The sequence below is a fragment of the Notamacropus eugenii genome, chromosome 1 (genome assembly GCF_028372415.1).
Source record: "Notamacropus eugenii isolate mMacEug1 chromosome 1, mMacEug1.pri_v2, whole genome shotgun sequence".
Taxonomy (NCBI): Eukaryota; Metazoa; Chordata; class Mammalia; order Diprotodontia; family Macropodidae; genus Notamacropus; species Notamacropus eugenii.
This window is the reverse complement of record NC_092872.1, coordinates 270279613-270304118: the sequence shown is the minus strand read 5'-3', so window position 1 is coordinate 270304118 and position 24506 is coordinate 270279613. Positions and strand designations below refer to the sequence as shown.

Sequence of the window (24506 nt, the reverse complement as noted above, 5' to 3'; positions counted from 1 at the left end):
ATGTGTGCGGTTCCCCAGAGCCCCAGGTGAGTCATGTACAAGATGAGGACCACGCGTGGGGTGGCATCCAATATCTCTTCCATCACTATGGACTGTCTGCCACTCTGGTCTTTGAAAGAGGGTCAAGTTCAACGATGAAGTTTAAACCCTCTAACACCAGGGGGCGAACGATCCCACAGAAAGCAGTTCGAAGTCAAAGGACACACTTAAGTTTACACACGCCTTAGACGTGTATGCATCAACACAGTAGCATGCACACTAGCATGCTCCCTGTAGCCATTTCAGCAAGGATGTCCCCTCTCCACTCCATCTCCTTCCTTCTCCCTCCCCTCCTCTCTGTTCTCTCTGTTCTCCCTCTCCCTCTCCCTCCCTCCCTCCCTCCCTCTCTCTCTCTCTCTTCCTCCCTCCCTCCCTCTCCCTCCCTCCCTCCTTCCCTTTCTCTCTCTCTCTCTCTCTCTCTCTCTCTCTCTCTCTCTCTCTCTCTCTCTCTCTCTCTTTCTCTCTCTCTCTTTCTCTCTCTCTCTCTCGATCTCTCTCTCTCGATCTCAGTTCTGAGCTCTGGGACGCTTGGCACGCCACTGAACCAGCTGTCTTGCTCTCTACTTCCTCTTCAGTCCAATAACAGCATTGGACTTGATGCCCTCAGACTCCAGCATGGTGAAGCAGCAAAAAGAAATCCCACCCCCATAGCTTGGTACTTGTGTGACTTAGGGCAAAGCATTTAACTTCCCTGGAGCTAAGATTCCTACATCTGTGATCCAAGACACGAAGTTTATTAACCTCCTAATCAACTTCTAAGAAAGGATGACTAGAATTATTATTCTCTAAATAATATGCTTTCTGAAGTCTACAGATTCAGCCTTTACACCTTTAGAACAATTATAAGGGTTGATACTTTTTAGGCAAATCTCCTAAACAGGGGGGTCTTCCTGTGACAATAAAAGACATTACAGCACTTTAAAGTTTGTAGAACATTTCACATACATTACCTAATTTCATCTTCACAACAGCGCTCTGAGGGAGATACAACAGGTTTTATTGACTCCAATTTACAGAGGAGGAAACTGAGGTCTTGAGTACTTCAGACTTACACATAATTACACGCCAAGAGTGTATCAGGAATGGGATTAGAACGCTGGTCTTTCTGAGTCTGCTATTCTCTCTGCCACGCCCTCTCTCCCTGTATAGGACTGCCATGTTCCTACCTGAGATAGCTGGGTATGAAGAGCGGCCAGGGGGACTTTCATTCCCTTTCCCCATCCCCTCCCAGACTTCACTGGGGTGCAGCTGAAGAAGGGTAACGTGGCAGCTCATGCTTCTTGGATGAGCTGGAGGGTCACCAACCACGGTCCTTCCAATAAGGGAGAGGACCAGTCAGGCTTATCTCCACCCAGCCACTGACTCCTCAGGTCCTTGGGACCTTCCCCTTTGTCCTGACATCGTTCTCTCCAGACTCCAGGACACCGCCATCCATTCCTAGGGTGCTAATGCATCCTAAAGGGTCCTGGGTCTGGCCATCCAAACCGATGCTGAAGCCTTCACGTCTGAGATTTTCCATTCAGCCTGCAAACTTCATCTAGGTTGTCTCATCTGATTACAGTGTGAGCTCCACAAGGGCACATACACTGTCACTTCTGTATACACATCACTGAGCACCATGATTGGTACACAGAAAGCACTTAATAAATGCTTACTCACCAAAGCCAACTAACAAAGGAGGAGTGTGAAATACTTCCTGCCTCTATTTGTGGAAGGAGCTAAAGCTTTAGTATCTGCTGAACTGTGGAGGAGTTGGAGCTGGGTAAGCAGAGGGAATCAAGCATGTGCCAGTCCAAGGATTCAATTAGTGCTTAATCCATGGACCTTATCCTCCAGGGCTGCGTGGGTTGAAAAGACTCAAAATTGACAGGAAAATCTCAACTCTGTCATGGCCATGGTTCCAGATGGAAACTAAGGTGTGCAGGGCGATCCCTGGCCTTTGGAAGGTGGCAGCTTAAGCTAGCTCCACAAAAATGATCTACCAACATCCTGGGATCATTTATGAGGCAGTGCATGCAACAGAGATAGTGCTGGACTTGGAATCAGGAAGATCTGACATCCAATTCAGCCTCAGACACTTGCTAGCTGTGTGACCTTGTACAAGTCCCTTCACCTCTGCCTCAGTGTCCCGATCTGTAAAATGGGGATCAAAATAGCACCTACCTCTCTCAGGGGGGGTTGTGAGGAGATACTGAAGGGGATACTGTGTGAATAGTGGTTTGCCATACTTAAAGCCCTGTAAAAATGCTGCTTACCACCACCACCATCACCACTAATACTACCAGGAAGTGTGTGATCATTCTCTGGTTCTTAGAGGAACACCCTGTTTCCCTACAACATAATCAGCCTATCCTCTTTGCATGTTCTGAACAACACCTGCCAGTCTTACCGTCCAGTCTGCTTAAAAAACTGCTCTTCAAATTCTCTTAACGCCTTCCGAAGCCTCTTCTTGTCAGCCCTGGTTTCTCGAAGGTGGTCAAGTAAAACTGGCCTATAAAAAGTAAATACAGAGAGGATGGCTCTATGAAGTGGACTGAGCAGAACTGCAGCAAACCTACTCATCTAGGCCAGGAGAGCAGGAGTGTATCTGCAGCCTTGAGGCCACATGTGTCCTTCTAGGTCCTTGGGTGCAGACTTTTGACTGAGTCCAAATTTTACAGGACAAATTCTTTTATTACACGGATTTGCTCTGTGAAGTTTGGAAAACTAGTCTGATCTAGTCCATTAGAAAGTCCATAAAAGACCATAGAGACTTCAGATCACTGCCCACTTATCACCCTGAAAACGACTGTCTGGAGGAAGCAAGGACAATGGCCTCGCTGAAATGCCAACCTTTTGGCCCCAGGGAGCCATGACAACCTCTTAAGTAGGAGAGGGAAGTGACTAAAACTATTTTTGGAAACTGAAGCTGGGTGACGACTAAGGGATGAGTGCTGGGTGGCAACTAAGGGATGAGTGCTAAGGTAACAGGGACAGAGAGAAGAAAGAAGCAATATCCACTGGAAACTTCCTGGCCAAAGTGGCATGAATGCCAAGGCTTCTTCTAACCTGGGAGATAACATGGCGGTCAGAACAATGATGACTGCATTTACTCACTATACATTTCTGGCCAAGGCAGGAAAGAGGACTGGCCCAGAATCAAGCAAGGCTTTCTTTCTTACCAGTCAGGGGCACATGAAATGCAGTTAACACGTAGAATGGTGCCTCACAAGCATTTTCATCTGTTGAGTTTTACCATAAGATGTGACTAAAGAGGGCTAAGGTTGGCTCCCAAACCATACTCAAAAACTAATTTCCTCATTTCATAGCTGTCATGGATGGCTGCAAACAAAGAATTCACCACCAGATGGCCAGCTTCCTAGCAATGTGCCTCTGTCTGTCCTTAGCTAGGCTGGTCCTCAGCAGACCCCTCTTGCCAGTGGTCAGAGCAAGCCAAAGAGGCAACTGGGCATAGAAACCACTATGGTGAATCCCTCAAACTCTCTTGGGTCACAGAACAATATTTGCTCATTCCACTAGATAATGAACAGTGAGGAAAGTGTACGGGAAAGCTCATCGGTGTTCTGAGCCATAACAGGTAAATTGAGGAAGGCTAGCCCCAAGAAAAAAAGGAGAATCCCTGGATGGGCAGTTGTTGTGGCCTCCCAGGGCAGAGATGCCCCAAAATGGAGCAAGGGCAGCACTCACATGGTGGCCTCATGCAGGTTGGACATGGAAAGTGCAGGATGTCTGACTTCCTTCTTTGCATCCAGAGACAAGGCTGCAGCAGGCTCGGTCTCATTGGGGAAGGGAAGGGGCTCACCCATGGGTAAGCAGGAGGCTGGATCTGACAAGGAAGGCTGGTGGCTGCCCTGGAGACAGTCCTCATCAGAGTCTTCTTCTTCCTGCTTATTACAGGGAAGAGAAAGGGGGGAAGGAAAGAAAGCAGGAAGAAGGCAGAAAGGGAGGAAGGGAGGGAAAGGAAGGAAAGAGGGAAAGGGGTAAGGGAGGAAGGAGAGAAAAAGGAGGGCAAGAAAGGATGAGGGAAGGGAGAGAGGAAAGTAAGAGGGAAAAGGGAGGGAGGGAAGGAAGGAAGGAAGGAAGGAAGGAAGGAAGGAAGGAAGGAAGGAAGGTAGCAGGGAAGGAGGGAAGGAGGGAGAGAGAAAAAGTTACCAAACACTAAGTATCCTGGAGGGAGATAGTGAAAGTGTGGACAGAGAAGACTGTAGGCTTTGGAGGCAGAGGACCTATGCTGGATCCAGATTCTGGGGCTCATCACCTTGAGGGCAATAACTGTCATCACATTTCAGTATCTATATGCATCAAATATAGCCTGGAGTCTGGCACCTGACAGGTGTTACATGAATGATTGTTGACTGACTAACTGATTGACTGCTTTGGTCATCAATTTCCTTGTCTGTGAAGAAAGGGGGTTCTGCTAGCTCATTTCTAAGGTCTTTTTCCCATCTCTCTATCTAATAAAGTCTTTGAAAGAAGACTGCATTGGGACCGTCCCTGAAGGGCTATCATTTAAGAAAATGGAAATCTCTCTTGGGATCAGCTAAGTTACTTAAAAGATGATGAGGGACCTAATATGGGAGAAGGTCAAAAGAAGTAACCTATGGAGAGGGGAGAGTGGCTGAGATAACCCACAATATTCATCCATGCTGCTAACACCAAATGCCCCCTCCTCACAAGACCTGCTAAGTCAGCCTCCCCTTTTTTGGGTTCACTTCTTGTATGCAAGGGTTCTGAGTCCCCCAGGTCATAGCCAAGGACACAGAATAGGATCAGAATGAGTTTGGGGAACTTGTATCTAATGATGCCCCAATTTACATCAAGCTTCGAGATCACATAGGTCTTATGTGAAAAGCCAGGACTTGAGTCTAGACCAGTCCTTCTGCTTCAAATATGGTGCTCTTCTCACCACCTCATTAGGACCTCTAGTGAATACCCCTCAGGGCACAGCCTGAGGGTCATTCATTAAATTCCCACAAGCACAAAGCTAGTAAGTCAGAAGGAGATGGGACATAAACGAAGAAGACCGGGTAAGAGATATACTAAAAGGACCATCAGAGGCCGTCTGATCTAATTCTTGTTTTACAGATGAGAAAACTGAGGCTCAGAGACTTGATCAAAGTCACATAGCTGATAACTGACAACGGCAGAATTTGAACCCAGTTCTTTGAACTCCAAAGCCAGCACTCTTTCCCTTCCAACTCGGGTCTTCCAGACTCCAAGGGCAACACTGGACCATCTCCCCCAACCCTTTCTCCCAAAGTACAAGTACAAAGAGGACACATACATCCATTCCAATATTTAAAATTTATTGTTAGGTGCTAATATTTCTTGTTATTTTGAATCGTGTGCTGCAACGAACCTTTGCTTCTTTGCAGTTGATCAAAGATGATGTGTCAGAGGTCTTAGCTGTTTGCATTGCAATCAATTAATTACTCTTTAAAAAAACGGCCAGTCAGTAGTTTTTAAGCTCCTACTTCCCCCTAAGACAATGGCCAAAACATGACCAAACTATATTAAACAAACAAACAAACATACTTCCAACTTTTTTTTAAAGGAGAAAAATTCACCCACATGCACAGAATAGAAATAGGCCCAAAATCTAGGGTTTCCTTCTCTCCCCACAAAATATTAACAGTGAATGTTAAAAATGATTCTTAAAACAGAAGTACTCTGTTCTTGGTGCACAACATCCCAAAGACTGAGCCCTGCCAAGGCGGGATTTACTCTCTCAGGCCCTGGATCTCTTCATCCCGTTATGGCCTGGATTACAATCACCACCTTACGGATTCTTATGCGAGCAGAAATCTTAGGGAGCCTTGAGACTTACAATGGTGGGGATCAGGGAAGGCGTGGACAAAAGCTGCTTGATGATTCTGTATCGGTCATAAAGGGGCTTGATCAGACTCTTGTCTTGTTTCGTTACCTGAAAAGCAAGACATTAATTACTGCTCCCCTTGTACACAAACATTGTTTGGAATAAGCCAAAACAATCCTGGGACTCTGACACCGACTATCAGAGCCTGGCACGCTGCTGATTAATTAGTCCAGCGAAGCATGCAGTTTTTAAAAGTACTGAACAAAAACCCTACCACCGTCCTTATGAGCCAACCTGATGAAAAGAGATCCTGTCTATTTTAGAGGGATGGAAGATCTTAACTTTTAAAGTCCTGCACTGAAAAAGGTAGAAGCTGATGGAGTGAATGAAGCCCCAAATCTCCATCTCATCTCCCTGTTTTTACATCAAATCTTCACCTCCAGGATCCATCCAGGGGCCAAATCTCATTGATCTCCTTCTCTTGTATCTACATCTTCCCTTCCACTCCCACAGCCACCATCCTCATCATCCCACATCTGGATTATGGCAATCACCTTCTTTCTAGCCGGCCCCGTTCAGTGCAGGGCTTCCTTACACACAGGTTTCACAAAACACCCCTACTGGGAAATAAACCTGCCCTGTGGCCTATCCACATAAAGTCCAAACCCTTTACTTGACTCTACCAGTCCTCCACAATCTGTCTTCCATGCAGAGACTCATGTGGGTGCACAAGGGACTCCCCAACCAACTCAGATTTTTAAACACAAGAAGGAAACAAGGCTAGGGAACCAAATGAGCCCAACAGCATGTCTCAGGCTATGCATCAGGAGAGCTAAAGATCAAAATGAGCTGAGAAAGCTCAAGGTGACAAAGGAAAGTGTTCTTAGCTCTGGGGGGGAAAGGAGAGAGTCAAAGAAAGGAAAAGGATTTCTGTGAAGGACAGATGCAAAAATGACCCTTGTCCACAAAGACAGCAGAGCCACTCAGTACCTGTGGTTTCTGTTTTCTAGGCGTCTGGCCTGGAAATAACAAAACAAAGAAAAAGGCTAATGGAGACAGAGAGCCCACTAGAGGATGAGGAAGAGATGGCCAGGCTGCCCAATGAGAACAACCACATTCTTGAGTGGAAAAGACCTGGCAGGAGACAAGGACCAGCCACTTGGCACAATGGAAGGGGTGCTGGATTTGGTGCTAGATCGGGAGTCAGAAGCCCTGGGTTCTCCTCCCAGCTCTGAGATTTACTCTGTGACCCTAGACAAGTCACTGAACTCCCCAAGGTCTCAGATTCATCCTCTGGAAAAGGATGGAGCTGGGTAAGATGACCTTGAAGGTCCATCTGACACTAGATATCTAGTCACAAGGACATTTGAAAGGTCACAGAGAATAAGAAAGGCCCCCAAGGACTCATTTGTCTTTTAAAAAGTGAAAAGTCTGTAAATTAGAGACTTTGACCCTGATTCCTGGCAAGAGCCTAAGCTCTATAACTAAATACAGGATTAGTGTCTCTCTAGAAAAGGAAGCTGGAATCCCAAAGAGCCAGCAAGACTTCAATAAGAATAGGTCATGACAGATGAAGGCACTTAATAAATATTGATTAACTGATCACATGTATTTCTTTTTTGGACAGGATCACTAAAGTGACAGGTGAGAAGAATGCTGCAGATAGTTTACCTAATGAACAAGATGACCAGATGTCAACTGGTCAATAGTACAACTGGGTTCACAAAATGGTCAATAACGGTTGCATGTCAACTTGAAAGGAGGTCTCCAAGGTAATGCCCCAAGGGGTCTGTGTTTAGGCCGTGCCATTTTACATTTCCATCAATGGCTAGAAGAAAGGCATGCTTTTCCAATTTGTAGATGGATAACTCACACTGGAAGACAGAGGTAGGGTCCAAAAAGACATGGACAGGCTAACATGATACTATGATCCTATAAACACTGGGCAGAACCTAATAAGACAAAATGTAATAGGTATAAATGTAAAGTCTGATACTTGAGCTCAAGAAACCCACTTCACAAGTAGAAGATGAAGGAGTCAGGATTGAGGTAGTCTCAACAGTACTGGTGCAAAGCAACTGGAGAGGAGCTGAGAGTGGGACATGTGTCAAGAGCTAGGAATAAGAGGGTGAATTCTATTGCCCTCTCTCATGGTCAGACCACATCTGGATTATGGTTTTCTCTTCTGGCTTCACAATTTTGGCAAGAGATTGGTAGAATGTCCTGAGGACAGCTATCAGAACAATGAGTGTCCAGAGTGTGCAGTGCTACCTGGAAGATCCTTTTCTTAAGACAAAGGCTCCTAGAGAGGGGCTTTGGCAGCAGTGGGCATCATGATGGCACTGGGCTCTTTGGGAAGGGAGGGCAGAATGCAGAAAGGGGAGGGGGGCACTGAAGACCAAGCAATTCCATTTTCTAAGTTTAGGCTAGGCTCCCTAGGACTCATAGAAAGTAAATAGTGCCAAATTCCCATGCCCACCTAAATTCTTGGCTACCAAGCAAACCAGATCAAAATATAATTGGGAAATATAATCAAATATATAATTAACCAGATAAATAAAAATACAACACAGACAATGTTCATTTGTGGTTTTCTAAGTCAATATACTGTCCACAGGAATCTATTTCTATTTGAGTCTGACACCACTGTTACAGGGGATGGGTCAGACGGTTAGGGGATGAGTAGTAAGGGATCTGGCAGCACTATTTTTCCTTTCAAGAAATAAAACTGGGTTATCACCAGGCCCCTTCGGTTCACATCCCCAAAAGGTTTCCTGGGATGGAATCAGATGGTCCTACCTCACAGTGCTGCAGAGTGACAGCCTTTCTAGAAAGGTCCCCAATGTCACCAGGGACCCCAGTCCAACTCGTGCCCACTAACAAGCCTTTGGCATCCTCAGTCTCTGATGGATGGGATACCCAAACAGCCCATTAACTGGAAAGCAGACCCCCAAGATGCCAGCCTACATATGTTCCCCAGACTCCAATGACTGATAAATCTTGGGAGGGTAGTGGGAGGCAGAGCTGGCATCATTCAGGGTACTTCCTAAGATACCTTGGCATCTTCTTGGGCAGTCAGCGGTTCTCTCTGCTCCTTCGGCTGCTTGACCAGGGCATCTGACATCTCTTCTCCAGAGGAATTTGGCTCAGTGCCAGCAGCTTCTGGCTTCTCCACCTCTTTGGGAATGACAGCTGGTTCCTGATGCAGGGTCTGATGTGGCACAGCTTTGGGCACACTCCCGTGTTGTTCTGAGAGCTTTAGCTTCAGTTCTGTGGGAAACACCATTAATCAACACAAATGATCGACATCATTCAGGGCCTTTCAGTGATCACATGACCAACATTCCATATCAAACCGGCCCCACATACTGGATAGGCCTGAATGCGGAAGGAGAGCCAGCCTTCCTGAAGCAAGGTGGGCAGTCCCCTAAGGAGTGGGGCCTGAAAAGGAGGAACATCTCCCTCACCACCTGCAAAGATACTTGGCCATCCTTCCTTCAGCCCCTAAAGACTTTGAAGGGTTTTGTAAACATGTAGCTCCCCCAAGTAGGATGACACTTATTGGCCAACATTGGAGGGGCTGGGGGAAACAGATGTCTGGAGGGATTCCAGAAGACAGCAAAGAGGGGTTGGGCCTAAGCCAGGAATGCCCCAAATGGACTCTGCTGGCACCAGAGCTGTGCCAAGAAGTCATGTCCTTGCCATGTGACTTTAAATACCATTCCTGGTAAACAGACTGTCTGGAACTGGACCCTCGGCACCCCGGAATGCCCTGACAGACTTTGTTTATTGACCTCCAAGCAATTTATTTCTTCCCCCATCATGCTTCTTAATAGCAATCTGAAGAGTAAGAAAAGTGGTTAAGCATTTAAATGGATGGCATTTAAGGGAGAGTTGTAATTACACTGTATTTTTTTCAATCATATGCATTTTCTTTAAGAAAATTTTTTTAAACTTTGATTATTCTGAAGGACTTCTAATGAAAGTTGCTGTCTCCAGAGAAAGAACTGGTAGAGCCTGCATGCAGATCAAAGATGCTTTTTCTTTCTTTCATTTTTCTTGGTTTTTTGTCTGTATTTTCTTTCACAGAATGACTTACATGGAAATGTGTTTTGCATGGCCACACATGTATCACCTATGTCAAACTACTTGCCTTCTCAGTGAAGGCGGAGGGAGGGAAGGAAGAGAATTTGGGATTCAAAATTTGAAAAAGAATGTGTTTTTACATGTAATTGGGAAAAATAAAATATTAAATAAGATGTAAAAATAAAATTAAAAACTTTATTATTTCATGTTGTTTTTACTTCAGACATCTCTGACCCATTAAACCCTTCCCTATTACAAAGAAGAACAGGTGAAGACTAAGCCAAGCTGTCTATCGTCCTATGGCTCACCCCACAATCAGCATCCCCCTGCCCTTCCCCACAATGAGAAGATTAAGGTGAGTTTCCCTCTTATTGCTCCAGGACGGGGACAACTTGCTCCATTAATTGGACAACCTTCTGTTGTCCTGGTGTAGCAGTTTAATAAATCAAAGCACCCAAAATGCCTCCCTCACAACTTTGTAAGGATGCCTGAAATTTCTCCATCATAAATGCCATCCTGCAGAGCAGGTCCTCAGGGTGCCCAGACATCCCTTCATATCCTCCCCAAAGGCGGGGTGAAGGCTGCTACTGCACCAGGACCCTCCCTGCCCCTGCCCAAGGCCTCACCGGGAATTCCCTCCCAGCCAGTTACCTCGGAGCTGCTTCCGGCCTTTGGCCAAGTCATTCATCCACTTCAGGACTTCAGGATTAGAGGTCTTGTCTCCATAGGAAGGCTGTAACAGGGAGAATGGATCAGGAGCAAAACTGGACCGGGGGAGAAAAATGGGAGAAGGCCCAGCAGCTGCAACAGAGCCCCCACGCTGGAGTTTACACGCTGGTGCTGGGATCTTGGCTCTGCCCCTGACAAGACATGCAGTCCCAGAAAAGCTACCTCCCTTCTCTGGGCCCTGACTTACTTCCCTGTAAAATGAGGGAGGGGAACCTTCCAGCAGAGTTGTGATGCTCCCAAATATGGAAAGCATCCCCCCCAGAGGGTGCAGGCTCCTTGAAAGGAGGGACCCTCTATCTTTTCTTTCTAGTCCCTAGAAACCTGCACAATCAGCACTTAAGAAATGCCTCCTGTTTTCATGTCTAAACCTAACAGTCCCTTCTCCCACCCTGCTCCCCTCCTACTTTCCCTATTAATATTGAAAGCCTCACCATCACCCTCCCAGGTCCTGAGGCTCATAACCCAGGACTCATATTTGGCTCCTCATTATCTCTCACTCCTTTGTATCCAACACAGTGCCAAGACCTGTCACTTCCCTTCTGCCCCATCTCTTGAATATGTCCCCTTCTCTCCTCTGCCTCAGCCCCCACCTTTATTCCCTCACACCTGGTCTGTCATTCGCTACTAGGGATGTGCCTGCCTTGGTTAAGGGACTTGCAGACAGTAACACACAAGTAGCGACCCCTCCAGGAGGGATTAGAATCCAAGCCCTTCCTGGGTAGAGGTCATCCCAGTGGTCCTCAGCCACACCTCCCCTTCCTAAATGAACATAGAAGGGAGAGAGGGAAGGAGATAGGAAGAGACACAGGACAAGTGCCACCCACTTCGTGGATCCCTACCCGGTATTTCTTTTCTTGCTCAAATTTTTCCTCAAATTTCCTGATCTTCCGCTTGAGGTTCTGGATGTGCTTGGTCAACTGGGTCACTGTCTGGGGCCCTTTCCCATCCTCACACCTTGAAGAACTCCTCGGCCTGCACAGGAGATGGACAGAACCTGATAAGGAGATTTGCCAATAGCAGATATTTTTGAAAGCCAGTTGACCAGAAGGCCCAGGCTCCTGAGTGGGAAAGGTCCAATGTGGTAACATTTTCAAGGAACCAAGGATGTCTTGGGGTAGCCCTAACTACCATGCATTCTGACAATGGGACAATCCCATCTCTTTCTGTGACACACAGAACGTCTCTGACCTCTTACAGCCCATCTATACTTCCTACGTTTCCAGTGAAGCGTCTGTCACTTCATTAGGAATGTTCCAGATGAAATGTTCTGCAGCACACACCTGTCCCCACCACCCAGCTGGGGCAGGTGGCATCTCCTGAGTCTTCCTTCCAGAAGTGAGCCCCCCACAAGTATGAAGGGATGGCAAGGGAGGAAGCCAAGCCCAGGGAACAATGCCCATGACAACCAAGGGTGGTGTACAGAGGCCCAAACCTCTGGTCAAACACATCGATCAAGATCAGTGCCACACTGCCACGAAGACAGATGTCCCTGTCCTTTGTGCCTGAGCCCTTGCAAGAGGCTCTCTGGGAGTTTGTGGGGAAGGGTCTACAGTATCAAAACAAAATGGAGTATTATTTTTCTAAAAGATCAATGAACTCCCCTCCAAGCATTTTGAAAGTAGTAGCAACAGACTTCACTTCCTGCTGTTCAGGCCAAGGACTTAGAAGTAATGCTCCCCATCCCATCCCTTCCAATAACAGCAAACCCATCATGTCACAGGAGGCAGGAAACACATTCAAAAAACAAACACCAAACAATAAATATGGCATGTAAAGAAGCGAGAGAGACAGAAGAACAAATCAGGCTGGACAGTGTTTCCTTACATCATGAACTGTTGAGCGCTGGGTGGAGAAGGGGCAGATTCAGGGTCTAAATTAAATCTCTGGCTTTGGCTAAAGAGGGAGCATCGTGGAGACAGGAGGGGGCGGTCACCATCCGTGATATGATGCAGCAAGCGGCTAGTTCCAATGCATGGCGGGTCCTCGGAGGCGTTGTCTGCTTCATTACGCCAATCTTTGTAGGCGGGCACTGGGTCTGAGAGGGCAAGATGGCTTGTTACTGACGTGTATCCAAAGAAGAAGCATTACCTTTCAGAATACGATCTTGCATTTCTGGAGCTCCTTGTCCTTGGGGAAGCTGACGGTTAGTTCAAAATGGCATGTGATAGCTTCACCAAAACATGGGTGCAGTATGGAAAATGTTTTCATCCCCAGTTCACTGACAGAAAAACCAAGGCCCAGAAAGCCTCAAAGTGAGCCATTAATTAACTCTCTCTCAATCTCTCCTTCTCCTCCTCCTGTCTCTCTCACCATCCTCTCGTCCTCTTCCTATTTCTCCCTCTCCCCCTACCTGTCTCTCTGTCTCTCCCCCTTCCCTCCCTTTCTGACCCTTTCCTTCTTTCTCTCACCCTCTTCCTCTCTCCCCTTTCTATAAGTGTATGTATATGTATGAGAAATTGAATCTAAAGTTAGGGTGAATAAAAAGGAAATACTTCCAACTTCAGAAAATCTAGGTCTGCATGAAGAAATCAATCAACAAACATTTCTTAAGCACCTACTATGTGCCAGGTGCTGTGCTGGGTTCTGGGGATACACAGCCTGCCTGTGAAGAGCTTACAGTCCCTACAAGGAACATGTCCAAAGGCAGACTCAGAATGGACACAAAGTGATGGGGGCAGGCACTGGCATAGGCATGTGAGGAAATGGAAAGGTTTCTTTTAGCTGGTGATGAATCTTTGTCTGAAGGACAAACCACCAGCTGTGGAATTGGACTCACAAGCTTTTCCTCCTCAGCCCAAGCAGGATCAAGTCTAACCCCAGCATTTGTGGCAGCATGGCTGGAGGACCAGAGGTGCCCCAGGATGGATGGATGGATGGATGGATGAGAAGATGGATGGATGAATGAATGGATGGATGGATGGATGGATGGATGGATGGATGGATAGATGAATGGATGGATGGATGGGCAGAAGGATGAATGGATGGATGGATGGGCAGAAGGATGAATGGATGGATGGATGAGCAGATGGATAGATGGATGGATGATGCATGCCTACCTGCCCCTCCCCACAACACCATGCTCATCTCTCCTGACTCTCTGCCCATGCTTGTAATTTTAGTCATGGGACCCTCTTCTACTCTCTTTGGAGGAATACAGGCTTTAAATTCAAGATGCCATCTCCTACCTCCACACATTTGTACAAGCATAAACTACCCCAGCCCTGCCTAGAATGAACTTCTTTCTCATCCCTACCAGGCAGAACCTTTGTCCTCTCTTCAAGGCCCAGCTCAAGTATCACCTCTTCCAGGAAGTCTTCATGATGACCTCTAGCTCACATCATCTTTCCCTCTGATTTCCCCATGTACATGCTATAGGGGCAGCTAGGTGGTGCAGTGGATAGAGCACCAGTGTGGTTGTCAGGAGGACCTGAATTCAAATCTCACCTCAGACACTTGACACTCACTAGCTGTGTGACCTTGGGCAAGTCACTTAACCCCAACTGCCTCATCCTGGGTCATCTCCAGTCATCCTGATGAATACCTGGTCACTGATTCAGATGGCTCTGGAGAAGAAGTGAGGCTGGTGACCTGCACAGCCCTCCCTCGCTCAAAACAAAGTCAAGTGCAAGTCATGTCATCATTTCTCTGATGGCATGGTCTTCTTCAGCAATGAAAGACGAGCATACACACATGCTATATCATGCTCCACCCACAACTTCTGCCATTACAAAGTAAGCTCCGAGAAGAAATCTGGCCTCAGCACGGATCTCTGAGGTCATAGGGTCCAACTCTTTGTAGAAGGAAAGGCTGACCTGACCCAGATCACACAACTCAGTGACAAAGCTGAACCTAAAGGCCAGTTGACTTCTCAATTCTGTGGAAAAAAAAATAATACATCTGATGGAGATGAGCACCTTGTTTTTACCTTGTTTGGCTGATCCCTTCAGTCCAAACCAAGAAACAAAAGCCCCATGTAGACAGAGCTGTCATGTTCTGGACTTCACCTCCTCACCAGCAGCCTCCCCTACTGAACCTCTCCTACTGCACACTCCTCCTCCCCATGGATTTCCAGTTCCCCCTTCTGAGGCAGCTTCTCCTATTGCAGGGTAAGTTCCTTGAGGGCAGGGTGTGTTCTGTGATATTTGTACCTCCAGTGATTTGTACAATGCCAGACACGTGATCACTTAATAAATTGCTAAATAATTATAATAAATTACTTAATAAGTTGTCTATCCACCTATCCATCCATCCATCAATCCATCTTTATCTATGTCTGTCCATCTATCCATCCATCCATCTAACTTATCAATGTTAAAGCCAGAAACTAACTCCCATGATCCTCAGGCAGAACCCGGGGCCCTTTAGATAAAGGCTAGACCAGAAGGCAGGAGGACTGAGCCAAACTTCTGAATTAATGTGAACCACTTTAATTGACCACTTTCTATCACTATTACAGGTCACTTCACCTTTCTCATCCCAAGTCTCCTTGATTCTCAAATGCCTTTATCCCAGTTATTCACAAAGTCATTAAACAGAGCAAGGTCAAGGAGAGAGCCCTGAGGACCTCTACGGGAGACATCCCTTTGTACTGGCAACAATCCATGCCCCAAAGTTCTGTGCTTCGGGTCAGTTGCTAAATTTCACTCAAAGTACCTCCACCCAGGCCACATTCCACCATCTTGGCATCAAAGATGCTATGAGGGACTCTTGTCAAATACCTCTACCTTCAACATATACTAGGCTGGAAACCCTTTCAAGAAAGGAAACTGGCAGCATTTATTTTTAACAAAGCCAATGTCTGCAATCACTTACTTTTCTAAGGGCTTAAGAACTGTCTGACCCTTAACAGCCCAATCTAAAATGTTACCAGGAGTAAGGGTCAAATTTAACAGTTACCAGCTGGGGCATCATCCTCTTGACTGAAAATTGGGTGATGTTTGTCCCCAGGTCCCATGGTGCCTGGCCCATTTCTCATGAGCCCCCTAAGGTCACTCACTGGATTTACCAGTCACAGCCAAGAGCTCACAGCTGTCCTGTTTCATGTAGACAAAACAATTAACGGTTTGCTTTGGTTGTTTCTTAACATGGTTGCTTTGGGGTCATGTAGACATGGTCTGAGATAAGAGCTCCAAGACCCTTCTCAGGAAAAACAGAACAAAACCGAAATCTCTCATTGCTTTGCTGTTGTGTCTGATATATTTAATTTCTAGTTTGATCTTTTCAAGTTCCTTATAACAAAATGAAGGTGAAATCCCTCTTATCATGGGCTGTTTTCCTTGTGTCCACTCAGCATAAAGAGGCCCTTCAGACCATCCTAGACCATCTTCAACAGGTCAAGAGTTAGACTTACCCTCCAAAACCACCTTGCATAAAATTGCATTTATTCACTTGATAATCCCAATAAACATTTGTTAAGCATCTGGCATGTGCCAGGCCGTGTGCTAATAAGAACTGGGCACAAAGAAAGTGCCCAGTACACAGTAGGCACTTTGGTGTAGTAGACAGAGCATCTGTCCTGGAGTTAGAAAGATTCATCTTCCTGAGTTCAAATCCCACCTCAGACACCAGATGTGTGACCCTGGACAAGTCACTTAACCTCATTTGCCTCATTTGCAGTAAAATTAGCTGGAGAGAGAAATGGCCAAAGCACCAGTATCCCTGCCAAGAAAGCCCCAAATGGGGTCAGAAATGACTGAAAAGCACCTAGTATGTGCTAGGAACTGTGCTATTAAGAGCTGAGGACACAAAGAGATTCGCTAGAACTAGTAGGCACTTAGTAAATACTTGCTAATTGCTGACAGTATCAGAAAGACAGGTTCAAATCCCACTTTTGAAAATTATACCCCTCTGCACTTCAGTTTCCTTATCTGTCAGATGGGATAATAATACTTGTCACAGCTAGATGGAGCAGTGTATGCAGCGCTGGACTTAGAACCAGATGGACCTGGGTGTGAATCCTGCCTCAGAAAGTTACACTAACCTACATGATGCTTAGCTTCCTCTTCTGTAAAACAGGAGTGATAATAACTGTGTTGCTGTGACAATCAAATGAGAACATTTGTAAACTGCTAAACTGCAGGCCGTATCTGCAGTGGGAGACAGTGTTGCCTGGTGGATAGTGAACTGGCCAATGAGTCAGGAAGGCATGGGTTTGAGTCTAGTCGGGGTAGTGCCCCAGGCACCTGTACAGGACTTGTGAGTTGAGAAACAGGTGCTGATCTGCATTGGGGGAGGGTGCTTCCTCACAGGGAGTTCCCTACACCAGTGAAATCACCCACCATCTTCTCCCCCGACAAATATGTCTCGTTTCTGCCCCAACAAGAGATTATCTATGAAGCGCTCTACGAACCCAGTTACCATGTGTAACCATGTAACATAGTGCTCAGCACCATCTAAAAGACAAGTGACAAACTGAATCTTCCCCAGCCATAGGATGTCACAGGCTGGACGTGGGATGGGTATCACTGGATGCATGCAGCTACCATCAAGAGGGCATCCTTGAAGCTCCCAACAGGTTCCCACAGCCAGCCAATGTCCAAGGGACCAAGGGGATGCCAGTCCTTCTTTCATGGCAGCTTTAGAGCTGAGCCAGGGGAACAGCTCCCCAGGAAGCCTTGCACCCAGTGCTGGCAGGCTGGTCTGATAGACAATCCAGTGTAGGGTCACAGAACACAAATGAGGCAGGAACTTTTAAAGGAAAATCAAAGCAATGTGTATTTATTAGACACCTACCTGCATGGCATGCATTGTGCTAAAGCGTAGGGATAGAGGGGCTATTTAAAAAAAGGCAAAGAACGATTCTTGATCTCAAGGGTCTCACAGTCAAATGGGGAAACAACGTGCACACCCCTATATACAAGCAGGGATACAGACGGGACAAACGAGAGCTGGGAGAGACAGCTCCATTCTGTTAGACTAGCACTAGGATCCTGTGAAAAATCAAATAAATGAGGGCATGGACAAGGGAGAATCAACAGCATCGTTTAATTAAACATTCATAAAGGCTGTGGAACAATTCTCAGTCAAAGGGTGTTAAAAAAAACAAAACAAAACACCACCAAAGGAAACTCCATCAGGATGGGGAAAAATGTCTGATCACAGATGGGAAACGGGTTAATTAATGAAAGGCCACAGCTGAGAGTTTAACTAAATGGGAATTTCTCTAAAAGAGGTGTCAGCACTTCTTTCTCCCAACCATTTCCCCCAGAGAGTGGTCCTGGGACCAGTCCTATCTATCCTGAGTCACGGAGGAGAAGAGCAGCATCCTCAGGAGATGATGGCCCAGTGAGGGAAGGACCCTCGTCTTTTCAAGCAGTGAAATGCCCAGAATTTGGCAGGATAAACAATGACCCATAGGAGGGGCTCGCTAATTGTCTTGGCTTCGGATAGCTCCATGTCAGGTCAAAAAGAGCATCCTGTGGGCTTCACTGTGGGCAGGCAGGGCTGAGAGAAACCTCCACGATGTGCCCCTCTTCAACATTCCCAGCAAGGGTCCATCCTACCTCTGAGTGAAGACCCTCAGGGAGGAGGCAAGCTGGATACTCGGGAAGGTGGTTTTTCCAAACCAAATGGAGGATTTATCTCTATCAAATTTCACCTTCTTAGACCAATAATCAAGCCCACTGATTTTTTTTTTTTATCCTGCCTTTCTCATCCAATGTGCTAGCCTAGCTTCTCTTCTAGTCTTCTGGTTATCTATCTGTCTTTATCCAGTGTAGTACTAAAAATGGTAAAACATTAGAGAAAAATGATTCAAGTGATCCTAACAAAATCTCAAGCCCCCTAGTAGCAATAATGCTCAGGAAAGGGATCTAGTCACTATTGAACATTCCTTTGTAGCATCGCTATGGCTCTAAAAGAAGGAAGAATCCTGGGCATCATTCACGAGTGCTTTGGAAATAATCTAGAAAAAAAAATTACCTGTGGCTCACCTCTATGTGGACTGCACTGTGTCCTTTCTGTGACAGCCCCTCCAAAGGGGCCCAAAGACTGGAAAAGGATCAAAAATGGTTATTCAAGTAACCAAAGATCAGTCTCTTCAGCCTAAAAACACAAAGGCTAGGGGGAGGGTGTGATTAGAACTCATAAAGTCAGGTTAGAAGTAGAGAGGAGGAACACTGTCAACCCCCCCAAATACTAAAATGCTAGAGCTGGGGGAAACCCAGAAAGCCCCACCCTTCCCCCCAAAAAAATACAAGGGCCATTTAAGTCAGTGGGGAGGAAACTCACAGAACTCATTATCTCAAGAAATGGGAGGGGGAGAAGATAAAGGAAGCCCTGGGCAAAGTCACAGAGGACAAGGACCCTGTCTCCAAGGACCATCATCTCCTGGAGCTGCTGCTGGAAACTGAGCCCAGCCGGGCTGGAGTGAGGTAACAGACTCCGAAGTGAGCACGTGCGATTTCTAATCACACCCTTCCAGAAGTGCAGCTTTAAATAGCTTTCTGTTCCGCTTCCCATTCCACGACAGCCTACTACAGCCTCACCAATGTGCCCCAAAGCCATTCATTCCAACCACCAAAGACCATCCATCCATTTAAAGAAAATCGTGTCCCAATTACTTCGTTTATACTTTTCTCCAGACTGTTTACAGACAGCAAGGCTGGGCCAGCTCTAGGGCCTCTAGATAGCAATTCTTTGTATTTGCTACAAGTCACTCCCCAGAATTTGTTCCTCTTGGTTTTAATTGTGGAAATAAATTCAGTCTTTCCCTCCTGGCCATGGAGCAGCCTCCTGAAGCCTCCAGCCACAACCCTGGTAACAATCATACAACAATTAATGATACGCTGGAAAACGTGCTGGGTGTGGAGCCTGCTGGGGTCTGGGTTCAAATTCCACTTTACACACATAATTACTGTGAGGCCAGAAGCAAATACATTTCTTTGCACCCCAGTTTCCTCATCGTCCAAAGGTACCTACCTTTCAGGGTTGTCATGAGGCTCAAATTACAAATTTAAGTAAAGTATTCTGCCAAGCTTAAAGTGCTAGAATAAATATGAATCATTTCTAAGGCATGAGTTAAGCTTCAGGCCCAAGGTCGTGATCTGAAGACCTAGGAAACATGGTTCTTCTCTCCTTTTTGTATTTCAGATTCTCATCTGACTGAAGCCAATGGGGACTGATCAGCTCTGTAGATCCTACATATCATGAGGAATCTCTCATTTGGTTGGTTTTGTCATCAGACGTAAGACTGAAGGCTTGCTGAAATATTCACTGGGTCTTCCAGCCCATGGCTCACAGATAGATTTCCCCCTGGTCATCCCAAACAGTCTAGACCACAGTAACTCTCAAAAGATCATCTACTAGTGAGTCTTAAAGGGACTGAAAGGCCTATCAGTGGAAAGAGAAACCCCATCAAAATGTCACCGATCACAGGAGTGTGGGTGTCCCGGTGGAATGGGCCCATTTTATAGGGGTGGAAAGTGAGGCCCTGTCACACAGGTAGCAAGTGGCCAAGCCATGACTGGCATTCAGGGCCAATCTCTGACTCCAGACCCAGAGCTGTCCCAGCTGATGACAAGATGGCGGAAGTCCTAAACTGAGCATGATAAACATGAGTATCTTACAGCCAAGTCAACAAACATCTAAATGCCCCTTGTGAGCAAGACCCAGCAATAGAGAAAGTGTAGTTGTTAATTTTAATAGTGACTCTAAATCAAGAAATAATGACTTTTCTTTATGTGCCATTCTGATGTGAAAAAAAACAACAACAACAAATGTTGTTCATGGCCAGTAAAAGGGAAACTCGGAGATTTTCATATGGGCCTCATGGCCTATAATTTGATTTTATACTCCTGGATATCACACAATTACCAAACATTTATGAAGTGCCTACCATGTGCAAAGCACTGTGATAGTGACTAGGAGACATTCAAAGTAGATAATAATCATATTAGCTGACATTTCTGTAATATTTTCAAGTTTTCAAAACACTTTACATAGTTTAATTCATTTCTTCCTAACAACAGGTATTACCATGCCCATTTTACCTACAAGGAATCTGAGGCTGAAAGGTTAAGAGGCCTGTTCAGCATTACCCAGCCTGTAAGTGTCAGAGCTTGGTCCTCCTGGGCCTCAGTTCACTACACTCTTCACCATCCCATAGCCCTTTCCTAGCCTCATGGTGCTTACAGGCTAAATAGTAGACAGAGTACAAACAAAAATAACTAGAATATACAATAATATACAAGAAATTTGCAAAGTGCTTTGGGAGAAAATGCCAAAGAAAAATTATGATTAAACAACTGAATCAGGGAAAATTTCAAGAAGGAACTAATATCTGAGTTGGGTTTTAAAGGCCAAGCAAGACTTAAAGGGGTAAAGGGAAGAACAAGGACTTCCAGGCACACTGATCACCATGAAAAGGCTTCCACTTATTACAACCACCCTTTTATTCCTCAATTCATCTATCCACCCACCCATTCACCCATCCATCCATCCATCCATTCATCCATTCATCCATCCATCCACCAATTCATCCATCCATTCATCCACCCATCTATCCACTCATCCATCCATTCACTCATCCACCCATCCATCCACTCATTCACTAATCCATCCATCCACCCATCCATCTATCCATCCATACACTCACCCACCCACCTGTGTATTCATCCATCCATTTACCCATCCATTCATTCATCCGTTGTTCAATGATTACTCATTTCAGTCATGTCTAATTCTATGTGACCCCATTTGGGGTTTTCTTGGCAAAGATACTGGAGTCCCTTCGCCATTTTCTTCTCCATCTCATTTTCCAGAGGAGGAAACTGAGGTAAACAGGTGAAGTGACTTGCCCAGGGTCACACAGCTAGTAAGTGACTAAGGTCAGATTTGAGCTTGGGTCTTCCTAACTGCAAGCCTGGCACTCTATGCAATATGGCACCACTTAGCTGCCCCTATCCATCCATCCATCCATCCACTCAACAATCATTAAGTGCTGACTCTGTGCAGAGAGCCCTGTGAAAAAAGTCAAGTTTACATAAGACAAAATGCAGTCCCTGCCCTCATGAAGACTACCTAGCATAAAATGAGCACAGACCATTATAAGCCATAACTTACAATGCTGGCACTGTCCAACAGTCTAAGAGCTCACCATTTTTTTCCAACACGAGGTATTCCCTCCACATGCATATTGCAGCCCCTCTGTGAGTAAGCCGACAGGCTGTGAGTAGCTGTGGCTGAAAGGCCCAATACCATGTACTCTGTGACCAGCCTGCTGTGTGTACACACACAACTCTGCCAGAGGGAATGGTTCACACAGCGATGGGCAGAAATGGCTTGATGTGCCCTTGACCAGAGGCTGGAAGCCTGGTCCTGAACACAGAACTGTCCTGACTCAGCCCGACTGATCTTTGGCCAGTGGCTGCTCAATCTATTCCTGGTCTTGCTGTCATGGCTCATGCCCCACTGCCTCGAAAAAGCAGAGGGAAGAGATACATGAGACTACCCAGAGTAATGATGTGGGATTCATATGTAACACCATCTGTTAGAATCCGAGCATGTCAGAGATCACAGGAATCCTAGAAACAAAACAGAACCCAATTTTAAAGAGGCGAAAACTCAGGCCCCAAAAGCTGACCTGTCCAAAGTCACACGCAAAGCTGGAAGTTGAACCCAAGTCTTCTGATTCCTAGCTAGATATAAAATCTCTCTCTCTCTCTCTCTCTCTCTCTCTCTCTCTCTCTCACATGTACACACACACACACACGCACACACACACTTAATATGTATGTGTACACACATATGTATAATGTATACATGTGTAATTTAATACCATAATTATAGGAAAGGAGTACGTTCCACTGAATATCGATCTAGCCTTGGAGACAAGAAGTCTGAGGTTCAAATCTCACTACTTACACATACTAGCTGGATAGCCATCTTAAGACTTCAAGTTGCAGAAAAGCTGCCAATCCATCCCAGCGGAGAGGGTTTCCACACTGGGAGCCCTCTCTACCAATGACATCATGTATCAAGAGTAAAGAAGCCTTATCCATAACAACCCACATATGTACACACTCTAAGCTCTGCTGCCTGAGAACTAAGGTGAGGAGCCCTGGTCACACAATTAGTGGGTGTCACAGGTAAGACTGAAATTCAGACCTTTCTGATTCAAAGGTTAGCCACTACACCACACTGATTTTCATGTGTACATATTCTAAGGATGACACATAAATATACAACACATAAATATACAAAATTTAAACTGAGAATGATTTATAAGTGTGAACTTAATGCCTTAGGTGGTCCACCCTCATTCACCATCCTAGAGGCAATAATTTGCCACCTTGGGAATGTAAGAAGTGCTTATAGGAAGTGAGAGGGAGGGAGGTCAGATTCCTGTCTGTCCTCATTAGATGTGATTATGCTCATTTTTAGTCGAGCGGGTCTTTCATGTGCACGCAGGACACAATGCAGGGCCAATGCCCACAAATGTTTGAGGGGGCCTAGTCAGCCGGCTCTGGCCACATTCATTCAAATACAAGGCAGACCGACCCATGTGAGGATAATGAAGACATGGCTGTCAGTCAACAGGTATTAAGTACCTACTACGTGCCAAACACTGTACTTGTCACAGGGATTAGATAGCCCCTGCTCTCAAGGATCTCACCATCGAATTAGGGGACAAGATGCAAACAGCCAATATAGCATGATAATTTAGGGATGAATCAAGAGAGAAAAGACCCCAGATTTAAGAAGGCCTGGGAAAGCGAGCCAGAGAAGCCACACTCTAAAGGCTTATGCCCACTTTCATTGTACAGGACAACTGAGAATCCTAAGGGAGAAAATCACTGCTTGAAAGGAGATCTTTGCAAATCACCCCAGGAGGCTTGACATTGTTAGCTCCTGTTATTCCTGGGAGGGAGGGGGAGAGAGAGACACACAGAGAGAGACAGAGACAGACACAGACACAGAGAGAGACACAGAAAGAGAGAGACAGAGACAGAGACAGAAAGAGACACACAGAGAGAGACAGAGACAGAGAGACAGAGAGAGAGACAGAGAGAGAGACAGAGAGAGATGAAGAAAGCTGGGGGGCACTGATGCTTTCATCTGCCATCAAGAGATCAGGCCCCATTTATCAATGGACTGAGGTTTTAAGGAAGAGAAGCTGGTCCCTCTCCCAGAGTCCGGCGTTCCCATCAGTCAGGTTCACCGATAGTGACCTATTTCTCGGCTTCCTGTGAGCCAGCAGCCCTGCCCCCAGGCCCCCTGTATCAGAAGCTGGGGATCTGACAGACCGAGGGCCTCCTTGCCCAGCCCGGCTTCACACAGCTATTAACGGGATGGGGGCAGCCCTCACTCTCCTTCACCTCCAGCCAAGGAACTCCATTTCAGGTTGTTACGGAGAACTCCAGAGGAGGTAAAACCCCCGCCCCATCCCACTCCCCACTCCCCACCCCGTAAAGGACCGGAGCGTTGAAGCTCCCCATTTCCATGGAGGCCCGAAGGACTGAGGACACAGCCCCCCAAGAGAGCACGAGGCGAGGATGGCTACGTGAAGGAAGTCACTGACACCTCGTGCTAAGCAGTGGCATCGAACGTCTCCAGGGAGGAGTCCAGGGCCTGGGAGGAGGGTCACCCCCCACCCCGCTGGGCAGCCCCGCCTCACCCGGGCTGCTCCCCGGCGGGCTTCCGAGCCAGCAGCCGGGGCAGCAGACAGGGGCGCCCAGCGCTGCCCCCCGTCCCACGGTCTCTTACCTCCAGCGTGGGCTCCGTCCGCCGGCGTGCTCTGGGGGGAGGACAGAGCCGGGTCCCTGACCCCTTGCAAGGGGGCGGCTTCCTCCTGCTTGAAAAAGACAGAGCAGAGGTCAGATTCGAGGGCCTGGAGCCT

The 24506-nt window shown here is 46.5% G+C and overlaps 1 protein-coding gene across 4 annotated transcripts in view; it reads right to left on the bottom strand.

The window, feature by feature from the left end:
* The window catches only part of FAM13C (family with sequence similarity 13 member C), a 92857-nt gene that overhangs the window by 3702 nt on the left and 64649 nt on the right, over positions 1-24506 (bottom strand). Inside the window, exons 6-13 of one of the 4 annotated variants that reach the window (XM_072628902.1) lie at positions 24374-24461; positions 12494-12704; positions 11509-11641; positions 10592-10673; positions 8910-9124; positions 5867-5962; positions 3727-3926; positions 2429-2530 (exon numbers count right to left, since the gene is read on the bottom strand). In XM_072628902.1, coding sequence (XP_072485003.1) covers positions 2429-2530; positions 3727-3926; positions 5867-5962; positions 8910-9124; positions 10592-10673; positions 11509-11641; positions 12494-12704; positions 24374-24461 — 1127 coding nt within the window. The remainder of the gene's footprint in view (positions 1-2428; positions 2531-3726; positions 3927-5866; positions 5963-8909; positions 9125-10591; positions 10674-11508; positions 11642-12493; positions 12705-24373; positions 24462-24506) is intronic. The other 3 variants (XM_072628904.1, XM_072628905.1, XM_072628903.1) reach the window with 3 other exon arrangements.